Here is a 16988-nt window from a genome sequence, read left to right as displayed (position 1 = left end):
TTATGCATTTTCTATATTATTGTTCTAAAAAAGGCTATGTAGTATAGGCTATGTTTGTATAAATATTGGGACGTGACAGTTATAACATTCGCTATTGAAAATCCTTGGCAATGCACCGAAATACAATAAAAACATAAACACCTCTTTCAATTACAATAAATGAAGATTATTATTAATATAAGGAAAATATAATACATTTTGTTCAATGTTGTATAGAAGTATAACCAGAATCGCGTGCATTATTTAAGCAACAATTGATTGATAATTCAATTCCTCTTTTGTAACCAACTAGGCCTAATCACTGAATAACACATTATAACTTGTTTAATCGTTTACCTTGAAAACTGGTTGATAATAAAAGTACAGTAAAACTATTAACAACATACTATTTAGTTCCAGTCTGATGGAACGAATTATATCTGTAGGCCTAATAACTGTTGTAGTTGTACACTAATATTGGATACGGTATCCGTGTTTACATGCATTGATACATTCATTTCCAACAATAGGTCTATACAACAATTTCGTGGAGGATAATAATTATAACCTGCAGAGGTTCATTTTAAAGAACCAAGAGTTTATCAAGTCTAAGTGAACAAATTCAATAATACAATCTTACAATAATACAATGCCTAAACACATACTTTGAAATTGAAAAGAAAGTCAACAGACACTGTGTTACAGGACAGTGTACGGTGTGTTAAGTACAGAATTTATGCAGAAAGCAACATGTATGACTTGCTATAGTTTTTAGTCGCGTGGACGCGACTCTATAGTTCACTATGTCGGTCGGTCGGTCGGTCTGTCTGTCGGTCCGGTATCACTATGCGTTTTAGCACGCAACTTATGGCTGTTGGCCTTGTTTCAGATACTGACAGTAGCAGAATCGGGTGGTTGTTTGGAAGGGTTGTTCGGTCCGCGAAATACTTTTGACGCGACTTATTTTTAGTCGACAATACTGCTGTTGTATGAAGTAAAAGAACATCTTGGGGAAAATTTTCAATATGTATAATAAATGTAAAATAGAATAATCTAAATTAATACAATACTTATATATGATATACATGTTATTGTAAAATAATGATAAAAACTGAATCAACATGTTAAATTATCTTTTCAAATCCTCAAAGTATAATGTAAAAATATTAATATATTTGTTATTTTTTTAGTAATATGTAGCTAATGATTCCTTAAAATACCATTGGTAGCATTCAGGTTGCCGTGCATCCAAATCCTTCCCAATCAAACGAACAAGGTACGTCCGGTATCCATGTGACAACGTCATCAGACAGTTTACGCCTATTTCTTAAAGACCTAATTTCAGGTGCTTGATTATTATGTTCCACCCCTTTGGTTGACCAATACGTGGGTATATTGAAGCATTGATCAACGATTTCATCGACAACGACTGCTTTTATGAACTCTGATGGAAGCATGCCCTTTCTTTCGACATAAAACGATGGTGAGTTACCGTTGTACAACTAGGTAGGTAGGTAGAGAAAATACGATGTATTAGCGTAGTTATTATTCTCATTTAAACTTCTTCAACCATCAATATGAAACTATATAAAATCGTCTATTATAATTTAGAACATTGATTATTTAAAGACGACGTTAAGCATTGAATTCTTTAAAATAATAATTGTCTTAACAAAATACCATAAAATACATACCTTATTATGGTCGTGCCAATCCAAGTCATCATCTGCCCACAAATAACAGGCGCTGTTATTGACGCTGTAAGCTGCAACGAGTTTCTTTAGAAATAGAATAGAATAAAATTTATGAAATGAAGGTGATCGAATTTGGTAGAATAAAACTAGAAGTATTTAAAGGAATAAGGACAATTTTAAACAACTCCAATCATCGTCAAATTTTAATTATCGGCTATCAAATTTAAAATTCGTCTACTTTAGCTTTAGAATTTTACCTGGCTAAAATCAAATATAATGGTCCCTCCGTCAGTCACATTTGCGATTTGTTCAAATTTCAGAATTTCCACAAGATGGCTGGGGTACGTATATACACTAATTGAGTGTGCTATCCCATCATCAACATAGTTGACGGTTCTGCACCGCGTCACCTAAGTAAAATGAAATTGTTACTGATAACTAACACCGATAGGCTACATACGGTAGCTTACGTAACACGATACATAACTAACTAATACTATAGCAGGTATAATGAATAAAATTCAAGTATACAATAAAGAAAGCCCAAAATAACTTAATTATTGACAATTAAAACAGTTCAAGATGTATTGTCCCCTCCCAACCCCAAAATTGAAGATTAATGAAATCAGTTATGTTATATGTTCGAGGGAGTTTAAATAGTTTAGTTGATTAATTTCTTCAAGCAAGTTGCGTGGCGCAACGCGTAAAACGTTGTATCCTAAAATGACAAAATAAATAGTTAAATTCAACCAAAAACCCATTGGCTGTAGCGTTAACAGTTGTAGCGCTCTCTCGCTCGCCCCTACCGTGATAGTGGTCGTGTGAGCTAGTACACACCGGGGTAATCGATCCCCTACCGTGATAGTGACCGTGTGAGCTAGTACACACCAGGGTAATCGATCCCCTACCGTGATAGTTGCCGTGTGAGCTAGTATACACCGGGGTAATCGATCCTCTACCGTGATAGTGGCCGTGTGAGCTAGTACACACCGGGGTAACCGATCCCCTACCGTGATAGTGGCCGTGTGAGCTAGTACACACCGGGTAATCGATCCCCTACCGTGATAGTTGCCGTGTGAGCTAGTACACACCGGGGTAATCGATCCCCTACCGTGATAGTTGCCGTGTGAGCTAGTACACACCGGGGTAATCGATCCCCTACCGTGATAGTTGCCGTGTGAGCTAGTACACACCGGGGTAATCGATCCCCTACCGTGATAGTTGCCGTGTGAGCTATTACACACCGGGGTAATCGATCCCCTACTGTGATAGTTGCCGTGTGAGCTAGTACACACCGGGGTAATCGATCCCCTACCGTGATAGTTGCCGTGTGAGCTAGTACACACTGGGGTAATCGATCCCCTACCGTGATAGTTGCCGTGTGAGCTAGTACACACCGGACTAATCGATCCCCTACCGTGATAATTGCCGTGTGAGCTAGTACACACCGGACTAATCGATCCCCTACCGTGATAGTTGCCGTGTGAGCTAGTACACACCGGGGTAATCGATCCCCTACCGTGATAGTTGCCGTGTGAGCTAGTACACACCGGGCTAATCGATCCCCTACCGTCTCAAACGATGTACAGATTATTTACCGTGCATACGGGCATTTTTTGTACACTGGACCTACGGTTTACTGTTCTTATCCGAGTCCCTATATATTTTTGTTTATTTTTTATACAAACATAGGACTAATTGTAAGCCTGAAAAGTAAACATTTACAGGGGTTGGGTGAATTATTGTAAAAATAGGCAATACTTATATTATAGGTATTGGAATTATGCCACCAATTATATACCGTCAGCCTACGACAATAACAAGGTTTTACTTACGAAGTGTCTTGACATAAGTACAATTGCTGCGACTACTCCAACAACCAGAAACAACACTAATAGAGCTGCAGTTATGACAATGTGTTGCCGTTTCAATGAAGCGTTTTTAGTTAAGATCGGTTCCTAAAATAATAATGAGTTCAAGTTATAGAGTACTGTATATTCTAAACAATATCGATAGATTTCAGCTATTATACATTTAATAAAAAATTAAAAAAAATCCCCTTGATTTTTACCTGAGAATCTTCATTTGCCTTCTTTTCTGTTGCAATAGATTTTGGATACATGTTGACAGCCGGATACAGACGGTATTACTATCCACTATGCGAAGCACGAACTTGATATGAAGATTACACACTTAAATGAGTCCGTGTTAATTCCATTCAATATCGTCACAACAAATTTGAGAGTTTAGTTCACCGACCAAAAACCTGTCCGAAATCTCATGTGACTTAAGTGCCTAATTATCAGCAGAAGTTTTCATAGACTCTCTTCTCACAGGCGTGCTTTGGGATGTGCGCATGCCAAATCCGAGTTTACAAATTCCCCAAAAATAACCAACAATACAGTTATTGGCCATGTCACATGTCAAAGAAAGGAATGTGTGTGGGTGGGTGTAGAATAAGGGTAAAAGAAAACAAAAAGCAAAACAATTTTTTAAATATCTATCTTTATAAACAAAGTAGAAAAATAAATATATAGATTAATTATATTTTGTCTAAATGTTGTTGTGAATATTTATACGAAATAAATTATTTATTTAACTTTGTCAAACTGCCCACAAGGTAGCCATGAAATAAGAACCATCTCTCAACTTTTTCTACTGTTTGCAAACGAATGTTATAAAAGCAAGAAGACTTTTCAAAGCATAAATCTTTTAAAATAAATTATTATTGTAATAGAAAGTGGGCTGTGAATATTGTTGATGGAATTTTCACATATCCAGGCCATTCTCAACATCAAATAATATATACTGTCTAATAAGACAGTCTAAAATAATATAATTGCAGACAGTCACGCAATATATGGAGATTTATAATGCAATATAACAAATCACAACAATAACGTTTATTTACAGATCATTGTGACTTGTCTACATTTTTTTTATAAATAGTTTTTGTTTGTTAATCTAGAGTATTGAAGTTCACCGACATAGGTAAACTGTTACAGATCATTGTAAACACCGTATGATAAGACATAAATGCATTTTAAAAAACTGCTACCAGAGCACACTACCATACAATGAAAGTTTTTGCTTTAACGACAATTTAAACAGTAAATAAACAAGAAATATTTCTTACAAAAAAGGCCGCTCGCTTGTTGACGTAACAGTTTTAAAGATATATTGTCCCTCTGAAAAATATTTTTTGAATGTGTCATTGTCACATAATAGTTATTCACGTTAACCAACAATTATTTACCTGAAAAAAAATGTAATTTAATGCAAAAAATACTTACATTGTCTGTCAGACAATGGTTTTTGGGTTATAATTAAACGTTTCTTTTCTCTTTTTATACGTGAATAAATATTATTTTTTTGTTACAGAAGTGAATAACTTTTGTATTTGAAGTAAAATACAACAAGAATCCATACTTTGATATGTCATAATTGTGCAATTGAAATTGAAAAATAAAAAATTATGGATCTGTAAAAGATGATGTGCTTATTAAATGATGTCTAAATAATATTACTTTATTATACTAAACAGACTCAATTTCTGTCACTTTAGTTTATTTTATTGCTAAGGTCAAGTCTGGGGGTCACTTCATCAAGCCTAGATGCTTCAAGTGTGAACAAATTGTATCCTATTACAAACAAAAACTTTACTATTATATGGACTGTTTTGATACTAATTCAATGATTATCTGAAATAATGTTTTGATTATTGACAGTGAATCATTATATATAGACACTGGCCTAGGTTGACAGCAAGAACAAAGTCATTATTTATTGAACATGATTTTACAGATTATCGTCTACATGCATCTATACTACTGTATTACCAGCAAATGCTTTCATAGACTCTCTTCTCCCAGACGTGCTTTAGGGTTTACAAATTATCAAAACGTCAGCCTCTAAAACTATAACTTGCTGCTTGATATAACTTCTGAATGAGTAGTCCTCTGGGGATGTAGCTGACCAAAGCAGCATCGTGAAATCGTCAAAAACACTATTTTAAAATTTACTATTTTAAAAGCATATTCATTTTGACAAAAAAGAAATATAGATAGTCTTATCGGGAGAGGTAGACGTTAGGCCTATTTGAAGTCGTATATATAGAACAGTATTAAAGTTCACCGACAGAGGTAAACTATTATAGGTCATTGTTATTAACTTTAGGACTAATATAAAGGAATGCATTTTATAGAAGCAAACAAAACTGCACACAGCCATCGTCGTCGTCGTTACGTGTAATTGTTGTTAAACTTGTCTGCTGTTTGTTCGTAGGAACTACATTTGTATAAATAAAAAGAGCCTCAAGCTAATGAGTGTTATAAAAGCAAGAAAACCTTTCAAAGCATCAATTCTAAAAGAAAATATTATGGCAATAGAGAATAGACTGTGAATTGATTGTTGATTGAATTTTCACATATCCAGGTCATTCACTTTGTTAACACATAATAATAATACAGTCTAATAAGACAGACTAAAATAATTTAATTGCAGACAGTCACGCAATATGGATATTTGCATCACTGACCCTTTATAAAGATAAAAATAGATCACAACAATAACGTATATATTTACAGATCACCGTGACTTGTCTTTAACTGTTATAATGTAGGAATGTGTGTTCTAGAAGCAAATGATTGAAACACGAGCGTTTTAACAGAAAAAAAAAACAACTTTTTAAAAATATCTATCTTTTAGAAATAAAGTAAAATTACAACAAGCAATACGAGCAAATATATTTGATGAAGTATTATTATGAAGATAACTTAAACAGTGTTTGGAATTATGTACACTGCACCAAATGCTACTGTATTCGGAACTTAATACTTTAAGCAATGAATAAAAATTTTATAATTTACATTTTAAAATGATATGACAAAACAATGTTGTCTGCATATGGTTCGTCTCTATTGTCATTCATTGACGATGTACATAAATACATATAAGCTACTTCTATAAAATAAAATATGTTTAATTTGGCTTCAAACTAGAAATAATAATCATGCAGTCAACTTTATTAGTGTATTACATTGAAATATTGATAATAATAAATTAAGCATAATTAAGTTTATAAGTCTTTTATTTTGTGTAGTGAATTGTATCTGAATTGTATTTGATTTGTGAAAAATTTGTACCAAATGGCGGGCAACTTTTAGGAAAAGTAAGTCTAAGCTGAAAAGTGTTTGTATTACTGATTCTTGAATCTTTTAGTGATTTGCTTGGGTAACAATAGTGTTCACTAAACACGATCAAATGAATAATAATAATAATATCCTGGATTTATATAGCGCCTAATGTTGTGAACCTCTAAGCGCTGTAAAAAAACTAATACGATAAAAGGGACTCCAACCATGCCAAAAATAAAACCCAAACCGAAGTAAGGGGATATGGAAATGGATTATATACATTTAATTTATGTTCGCCAATAATCTAGATATTTAGCTGGCAAAGCATTCGTCAGCATTTAATAAAAACATTTTAATTAAAATAGGAAGGGTCGTGATTATTACCTGTATATAATCTTCAGTTGCATTATTAATTTTATAGTTGTAAAAAGGAAGGATTAGAATAATATTTGAGGCTATCTGATAGATATTTAATTTTTTTTCGTATAGCAACAATAGGAAACAGGTTATGAATATCGTTGATAGAATACTCACAGATAAAGGAAAGGCAATTTATAATTGTTTAATTTATGAATTATTCAAACTGTCGGGACAAATGAGCTTAGTCCTCAAGCTTTAATCTTCAAGGCAAGGTAAATTCAAGGTAAATCATCATAATATCATCATCATCATCAAATTATATCATTATAATACTCAATGCTGTCGTCATCATTTTATTATTATGAGTATTGTTATCATCGTCCATCGTCGTCCACTATTTCCATCATCATTATTTTAACTATATATTCATATAAGCGAAAAGGATTGTTTGAAATAATTGTTTTTGGTTAAGAAAGAAGCAACACAAAAATAAAAAGAATAACCATAATTTTAATCAATAAACAATTATTTAGTTCTACATACATAACCATTACCATATTACTGTAAAAGCGGTAGAAGCAGGACATTATATTATTCGTTTTCTGGGTATTTTGTATTTTAAGTAGTTAATATATTGGTGTATAACCTAATTTCTAATTTGTTTAAACAAACATTATAAAAGATGCATGACTGATGTCATTCTTGTACCTATCGTAAAATCTAGTCAGGCGACATTACAAGCAAGGTTAATTATAGACCGATTGCTCTAGCCTGTGTAATATCTAATATGTTCTTATCGAGAATTATCTGGTGATACTGTAACTTCTCTAATAACAGTAGTACCAGCATCATGTTTAAGGAATGCAGAATTTCTTCTTTTCTATGAATTTTTAAGAAAATCGATATATATGCTTTTCTTTAAAGAGTAATTACTGTATTTTACTAAACCTACATTTTTAGACAATGGCATACTCATTATTTATAACATTTTTTATAAGCATTCATTACCATTAGTAGTTTTCCTTTCTAAAAAATCTATGGGCAGCCAAAAACTTCAAATGTAAACAAACATCGTAATTGTACTTTACGCCGATTTCTTGAAGGCTGAAGGCTGTCAGCATCACGATTACTTTCCATCATTCTAATTGACCAGTATGTAGTCATATTGAAGCATCGGTCAACAATTTCATCAACAGCAACGCTTTTTAGAAACCCTGATGGAATGATGTCCTTTCTTTCGACATAAAATGAAGGCGAGTGACCATTGTACAACTGCTTGAAAAAAAAAGTATTATGACCAACAACGTTCCAAGGCTTTGGGTGTAGGCATAGTATTTTTAATTACAGAAAATTAACGCTAATTTTAATCTGTTTTCATAGTTTTAGAAGTATACTTACCGAATAACGGTCCTGCCAATCCAAATCATCATCCGCCCACAAATAACAAGCTCTGTTAACAGCGCTGTAAGCTGAAACGAGTCTCTAAAAAAGGCAATAATAGTTTATATAGATATCTGAAGATCATTAGAATATAGTTAAAATATAGAAGAATATTTCAGACAAAAATAGGAGATAGTTGTTTCATAATAGAAATCAAACATGAATAGCCTAGCTTCATAATTGTTGTTTTAGGTTTTTTTAAATAGTCTATTCTCATCTATGTTTTCTGAATGTTACCTTGTTGAAATCAAATACAAGTGTTCCTCCATCACTAACATTCGCAATTTTTTCAAATTCCAGAATCTCCACATGATGGTTGGGGTACATATATACATCGATTGAATGTGCGATCCCATCGTCTACATAGTCTACTGTTCCGCACCATCCAGTTTCCTAAATTTACAACAATTACCATTTTTGCTTTATAGGTATACAAGTAAAAATAAACATGGGCATATGAATTATTTATTTATTGCCAGAAATGACCATTTTTGGAATATCCAGAACTATTACTGAAAAACCTTTTATATAGATTCATGATGAGTGTCATTTAAGCTACGGGAGAACAATGAGGATTTCAACTTAGGGCACTCGTCCGCCTTATTAACACACACCGTTGTGCCTTCACATTGAAAGGCGTGGCTAAGATGAGAAATTCAGGATGAAAACCGAAGCCTCATTTAAGTATCATCTTCTTAAGTATTTTGAATATGAAAATTGTCTACTTACACCACGTGTTTTGAGAACGATTACTGCAACTACGGCACCAATTACAACCAACAAAACCAATAAAAGGGTAATTTTTCTCTTTCTTGACGGAGCATTTTTGGTCACGGTCGGGTTCTAAAATGATTAAAAACATTAATTTTAAAGGATTATGATTAGGTTAATAACTTTCATCTGAAAAAAAATAGACAATTTATTTTGTATTTAGTTGTAAATCAAACAAAAAATGTTGATATTAAACAACAAAAACTTCATATGATTTTTGTTATATATTTGTTATATTAAATATTGGATTTATGAATATTCGTTTGATTTCAAAGAGTCTGCATATACTTCATTATACATTGAGACAATTTGAATTACTGAAGCGAGAAGAGACACGTACGATTGGTTAAAACTCAACTTCTTGAACTACGTAAGTTTACACATCATTGAAAATAATAATACTACCCGTACAACCAGTTTGGTAGAAATGTGTATCAACAGGTGAGGAAGTACTGTATCAGCATCAGGCTTTATTTCGTTAAGCGGGGCATTCGAGTAATTTTAGAAACATTAATCTTAAAGATTTTTCACTAAAACTGGGTATGCTTAGTCTAAATACCATCAACATAAACGAACAACCACAGTCATTATAAACCTTATAAACACACGTTATTATCTTATCTTATTTGATCGGCATTCGAATGATCAACACATGTTGATTTATTTTGCGTATATTAATTCTAGCTATAGCAAAAGTTATTTTATATAATTTATAGATATATACTTCAAATGCTAAAAAATAAAAACCAACTACATTACGCATTAAACAGTTAAAGGAGTACATACCTCAATGTTTACCTGAGTTTCGTCTTCGTTTGTCATCGTTTTAGGAAACATGTTGGCAGTTAAATGCAAACAACTGTTAACTATGATGATTTCACGAACTTTTATACCTACCTGATTAACAATGAATCCAGGTAACTCTAATTCAGGTCAACAAGTCACCCAATTATACAATGTTGGTTGACGTTTTAGTGAATTCAATAGATCAACAGGTTTTTCTCGACGTTATTGTGAAAATCGCAAACAGAATACTTTTATTGCGCATATAAAAGGGAACTTTTGTTAGCCTGACATGTGTGTTAAAATGCAAAAACAAACTTTTCAAACAATATCAGCCATAATAATAAATTATTCAAGGTTATTTTCTTGTTATATTATTGAAAGATACAACATGTCATTTACTCCATTAAAAGTATAGTAGGCCTAATATATCCATTTACTTTTACCAACATAATCAATTGGTATTATTATATAATTGTGTGAAATCACAAGACTTGAATTCAATAAACTAAAGCTCTGTCTACTCTATTAAACCTAATTTTACAAAAAAAAGTGTGATGGGCCCAATTATGGTATAGTGATAATATGGCCAAATATGGTAGTGATATAACACCATCATTTCCGTATATGAGCACTTAAAATGTTTTTTTTTCACATAAAGTTTGATAGTGTAGACAGAGCTTTAGAATTATTATTAGTCACTCGGGTTGGTATATAAAGTACCGGTACGCTAAGTAGTCATGTGTGAGCTAAAAAACCTTCAAATAATTTTGCTATGGTTGGTATACAATTATTTTGAAACGTTTGACTGTAATTTAAATTTCATCCCGTTAGTAAAGCTAATACAATGGCATGATATGTCGTGATCGCTAGTTAGTGTTTTAAGAACTCTGCTATTTATATTTTACACTCATCCGCCCTGTTGTATCTATTCGTTTTCATACTACTCATATTTCCCGTTTTAAAAGAGTCGAAGATCGTTTTGTCTGTCACTGTCCCAGTTGTCCATTTGTCTTCCTTCCCTTGTTTTTGCCGTTCCGTTTTTAGTCGCGTGGACGCGACTCTATAGTTCACTATGTCGGTCGGTCTGTCTGTCGGTCTGTCGGTCTGTCTGTCGGTCCGGTATCACTATGCGTTTTATCGCTTTCTGACCTTATCTTGATATCAGTTTAATCTAGCTAAGTCAATTTTTCACAGTATATTCCTTATGGCCAGGAATCGATGTGGTTATGTTTTCACGGTGCGCAATAAAAAATTACGCGGTCTACGCACGATTTAACGAAATCACGTTTGTAATCATATCTTCACAACCATGAATCACAATTAAATAAAATGTGGTACTCATAAATTTCAGGGCATAAATCATCATATGGCAATATAATTACGTGCGTAGCGCATGTAACGCATGTGTACGCGCGCTGAAAATTTTCAAAATTTATTTTCGATGAAATAAGAGTACGTTTCAGGCAATTTTAAGCGTTTACAAAATTGCCATGAGTGCGCAGATTTTTGCGCGCGCACTGCGCGTTAAATGTTATTGAGCACTCTTTTTGCCCGATTTCTGTTTTCTTGACTTACTTTTCAACTCGAAATTACGTTATACGAGCACGTCAAAAGTGTGCCGTGTAAATTAAAAAAATATAAATGTTTTTAAACATTTCAACATTTTTAAACATGTTCAGTAATTTCGGTCAGTTGGTAGGTTGGTCGGTCTGTCGGTCTGTCTGTCGGTCCGGTATCACTATGCATTGTAGCACGCGACTTAATGGCTGTTGGCCTTGTTTATCTTAAGTTCATTACCTCCACCAAGGAAGTTATGCAGTCGATCGCGTGTGTGTTTGTTTGTCTTTCTGTTTGTTTGTTAGCAGGATTACTCAAAAAGTTATTGTCACATCTTTACCAAACCACAGATAGATATGTGGTCAAGGACCACTCTATTACATTTTTTAGGTAATCCAGAGCAGGATCCCATATCTGGACCACTTTTTATTATTATTTTCAGACCTGCTAGTGTTAAAAGATAGGAGATAGTGTTCAAAATCTGGTAATGAGCAATTTTTTAAAAATATATTTTGTGGTTCACCACCACCTTTATTCATTCAGTATTTCAGTTTACTTAATTTCTAAACATTTTCTACCCTTTTTTTATTTTTCTGTTTTCCCCCTCAATAATTTCATTTATAATTTTAACCTTTAGTATCATACCATTAGTGAACATTATTTTTGTTAAATCTGTATAATTACTAAACATTACAAAGTATTTATTCTTAATATTAAATTTTTGTTAAATAATCTATAATAAAACCAAACTTGTTTACTCATTAACTGTACCTTTACAGTATACCCAAATACATACATTAAATACATTGTATGATTTACACTGATATGATGATACTAGTATTGAAGTCCGTTTATAATTTGACAAAACTACCATTGCAATCATAATAATTATAATAATAATAATAATATTTATTCGGCAAAAGTTCTTAAAAGTAAGTTTTACATTTCATCTTGCCAGGAGCAAGTAATAGGCATGAGTCCAAACAGAGAACTGCTCTTCCTCCATCATTATTATAAAATACAAAAATAACAAAACTAAGTAGTACAAATTAATTAAAAACAAAACAAAACAAAGTTATAATGGGATACACCAATTAAGAATATGCTGCATTGAATAAACAATTTCAACTTAATATTTTGAAATCAAATGTTTAGTGAGTTGGGCTTTAAAGTCTGAAATTGTAGCATCATGACCACGGTTTTGGAGAATGAATTATTGCAAAGCACTAGAACAAAATATATCCTCTAAAAAAAAAAAGAAATCAATACAAAACTACTGCTACTGCTGCCACTGCTACTGTCACTGCAACTGCATCCATATAAGATCTGCTAATTTTACTATAAATTATGCATCGAAGGTCTTAAAAGTTCATTTTAGTTTTTTCGTTCTGCTATATAGTTCAATACTTGTATATGGACATTTATTTAGTTTTCTTAATGTAAAAGAAACGCGAATGAAAGTTGCGTTAACGACCATTTAACAGGAAATAAACAAACGTCGCCGTCGTGTTATTGTTATCAAATTTGTCTACTGTATGTATTGTATAAATGAAAAAAGCCTCAAGCAAATGAGTCTAATTGTGGTTGTGAATATTTATATGAAATAAATAACTTAATTTAACTTTGCTAAACAGGTACCACAAAGTGGCCATGACATAAAGACCAACTCTCAACTTTTTCTACTGTTTGCAAACGAATGTTATAAAAGCAAGAACTCTTTTCAAAGCATCTATCTTTTAAAATAAAATATTATTGTAATAGAGAGCAGGCTGTGAATATTGTTGATGGAATTTTCACATATCTAGGCCGTTCACTTTGTTATCACATAATAATACAGTCTATTAAGACAGACTACTAAAAAAATAATATAATTGCAGACAGTCACGCAATATGGAGATTTGGATCACAACAATAACGTATATTTACAGATCATTGTGACTTTTCAATAACTCTTATAATGTAGAAATGTGTGTTCTAGAAACGAATGGTTGAAACACGAGCGTTTGAACAGAAAAACTTTTCCAAAAATACCTATCTTTTAGAAACAAAGTAAAATTACAACAAGCAATACGGATACGTAGCAAATATCTGTGGTAGCATATTATATAGATGTAGGTCATTAACTTAAAGATGTATTGTCCCCCAAAAACATGAAAAATGAAGATTAATTAAATCAGACTTTGAATATATGTTATTTTGTAGTTTTAATAAAGTTAATAACTTCCATAAAAAAAAAAATGAAAAAAAATAATGTTTTCACTTTTAAAATGACAAAATAAATGGTTAAATTCAACCAAAAATCCATTGGCTGGCAGCCAATTTGACCATATTTTGCTTTAAATTACATTTTTTTCAGGTAAATACATTTTTTTTTCGATCCAATTTTTGGTCAAAGTGGATAACTATTATGTTACATTAAAATGGAATATTCAATACAAAATGTTTTAAGAATTATTTTTTCAGGGAGACAATACATCTTTAAACAGTGTTGTAGATCATCATCACTTTGTAGTTCTGTACTACACCAAATGCTACTGTATTCGTAACTTAACACTTTAAGCAATGAATAAATGTTATAACTTACAGAATTGCAATGAAAAACAATGTGGTCTGCATATAGTTCGTCTCTATTATCATTCATTGACGATGTGCATACATACAATGAATACTAAAAACGTATAAACATTTTCTGAGCTACTAACATTATAGGGGTTTTCTATAAAGTAAATTATGTTTAATTTGGCTGTAAACTAGATCGAATTTATAATCACGCAGTCAACTTACTGAGTGTATTATATTAACTGACATACGGTTGATAATAAGAAATAAAGCACTGTTACAACCGCTAATGTAGAAAACGCCAGCTAATGTCGAAACAACCGTAATGTAGAACAATCCACCGCTTATGTAGAAACACCAACAGCTTATGTAGTAAATAAAAATCAACACCAGCTAATGTAGAAACAATCAACAGCTTATGTAGTAACGAAAATTGCCTCCCAGCTTATGTAGTTACTATCGCCAGCTAATGTAGAAAATGTTATATATTTTACAAAAATGTCTAATTCATGTGCAAGCATCGATCTTTACTTAGCTATCAGTCTTTCCACCTCTCGTAAGCAACTAACTTTCTAAAACGACCACACATCGTAATAATTGCTACCATCTCTGACCGCTTCTCATAATCAACCACCTCTCGTAAGGGATCACCTCCTCTCATAAGGGACCGGTTCTCATAATCGACCACCTCTCGTAAGCGACCACCTCTCTTAACGACCACACCTCTCGTAAATGACCATCTCTTTTAAGGGACCACGACCTCTTTCTCTCTATTAAAGGACCGCTTCTCATAATCGACTATCGCCCATCACAACGACCTCGTGTAAGTGACCACCTCTATTGAACGTCCACCCTTTCTATTTAAGGGACCACTTCTTATAATCGTCCACCTCTCGTAAGTGATCACCTCCTCTCATAAGGAACCGTTTTTCATAATCGACCACCTCTTGTAAGTGACCATCTCTTTTAAGGGACCACGACCTCTTTCTCTCTATTAAAGAACCGCTTCTCATAATCGACTATCTCCCGTCACAACGACCTCTGGCAAGTGACCACCTCTATTGAACGACCACCGTCTCTTTTAAGGGACCATTTATCATAATCGACCACCTCTCGGAAGTGGTCGATTATGAGAAGCAGTCCCTTAACAGAGGTGGTGGTTCTTTAAAAGAGGTCGTCACTTACGAGAGGTGGAGTCGTTAAGAGAGGTGGTCCTTTAAAAGAGGTGTGGTCCTTAAGAGAGGTGGCCGCTTACGAGAGGTGGTCGATTATGAGAAGCGGTTCCTTAACAATGGATTCATCGATGTATTTGCACATGAATGAGACATTTTTGTAAAATATATAACATTTTCTACATTAGCTGGCGATAGTAACTACATAAGCTGGGAGGCATATTTCGTTACTACATAAGCTGTTGACTGTTTCTACATTAACTGGTGTTGATTTTTATTTACTACATAAGCTGTTGGTGTTACAACAATTATTCGTTCCAGTCTGAGGAAGTTTATAAGTCTTTTATTTTGTAGTGAATTGTATCTGAATTGTATTTGATTTGTGTAAAGGTTGTACAAAATGGCGGCAACCTTTAGGAAAAGTAAGTCTAAGCTGAAATGTATTTGTATTACCGAGTCTTGAATCTTGAGTGATTTGATTGGGTAACAACAGTGTTCATGAAACACGATCAAATGAATGAAGGCTAAAAATTATATTATATACATTTAATTTATGTTTGCTTATTTTACACCAGCAGCAATTACTCGCCAATCGTCCGAATTTAATAAAAACATTTTAATTAATATAGTTATGTTACCACTCAAAAAACAACTTTTCAAAATGTCTATCTTTTGAAATATCATTTAATTCTTTTCTTATAACAACAATAGGAAATATGTTATGAATATCGTTGATAGAATATTCACAGATAAAGGAAAGGCAATTCATAATTTGTTTAACCTATGGATTGTTCAAACTGTCTTGACAAATGAACTTAGTCCTCAAGCCTTACTCTTCAGGGTAAGGTAAATTTAAGGTAAATCATCATAATATTATCATCATCATATCTTATCATTATAATACTCAAGTCGTCATCATTTTATAACTATTATGAGTAATGTTATAATCGTTTATTGTCGATTTAGAATTATTTCCTTCATCATTATTTTAACTCATCATATAAAGGAAAAGGGTATTTTGAAATTATTGTCATTGGTTAAGAAAGAACCAACACAAAAATAAAAAGAATAACCATAATTTTAATCAATAAACAATTATTTAGTTCTACATACATAACCATTACCAATGTCTATTATTGTAAAAGCGGTAGAAGCAGGAAATTATATTGGTTTTCTGGGTATTTTGTATTTTAAGTAGTTAATATATTGGTGTATAATTTAATTAATTGTTAATTTCGTCTGTTACTGTCCCCCGTTGTCCCATTTTCTCTATTCCCTATACATATCCTTTGAAACCATAATATCTGTACATTGTTATTTGCTCTATAAATTGTCAAGTGATTCCCTTAATTGTTTCTTCCTTATTAATATAAGGAACATAAAACTTGGTCACAAATGTTGTTAATGTTAATGTTTGACATCATTTTCGAATCCACATATTCAGTTCATTAAAGTACGTTTTTTTCGTTCTGTTTGACATACATGATGAATATAAAATTGTTTTTTTTTAAACAAAACATAGATATTTAATTTTA

General features: G+C 32.5%; 2 protein-coding genes across 2 annotated transcripts; both read right to left on the bottom strand.

Annotated features, from left to right (window-relative positions):
- Nucleotides 1–144: 144 nt before the first annotated feature.
- Nucleotides 145–4007, bottom strand: LOC144853625 (uncharacterized). Its single transcript, XM_078711360.1, has 5 exons — nt 3745–4007; nt 3509–3631; nt 1931–2083; nt 1674–1757; nt 145–1481 (listed from the first exon to the last, which is right to left on the bottom strand). Exons 1-5 carry the CDS (start codon nt 3793–3795, stop codon nt 1212–1214), a joined length of 681 nt encoding a protein of 226 aa, XP_078567486.1. The 5' UTR covers nt 3796–4007; the 3' UTR covers nt 145–1211.
- A 3651-nt stretch (nt 4008–7658) lies between these two features.
- On the bottom strand, nt 7659–10282 carry LOC144854394 (uncharacterized). The gene is made up of 5 exons (XM_078712341.1): nt 10166–10282; nt 9338–9451; nt 8846–9001; nt 8567–8650; nt 7659–8440 (listed from the first exon to the last, which is right to left on the bottom strand). The coding sequence occupies exons 1-5, from the start codon at nt 10214–10216 to the stop codon at nt 8204–8206; spliced, it is 642 nt and encodes a 213-aa protein (XP_078568467.1). The 5' UTR covers nt 10217–10282; the 3' UTR covers nt 7659–8203.
- Nucleotides 10283–16988: the final 6706 nt, after the last annotated feature.

Source organism: Antedon bifida, chromosome 10 (genome assembly GCF_963402885.1).
Source record: "Antedon bifida chromosome 10, ecAntBifi1.1, whole genome shotgun sequence".
Taxonomy (NCBI): Eukaryota; Metazoa; Echinodermata; class Crinoidea; order Comatulida; family Antedonidae; genus Antedon; species Antedon bifida.
This window is presented reverse-complemented; position numbering and strand designations above follow the sequence as displayed.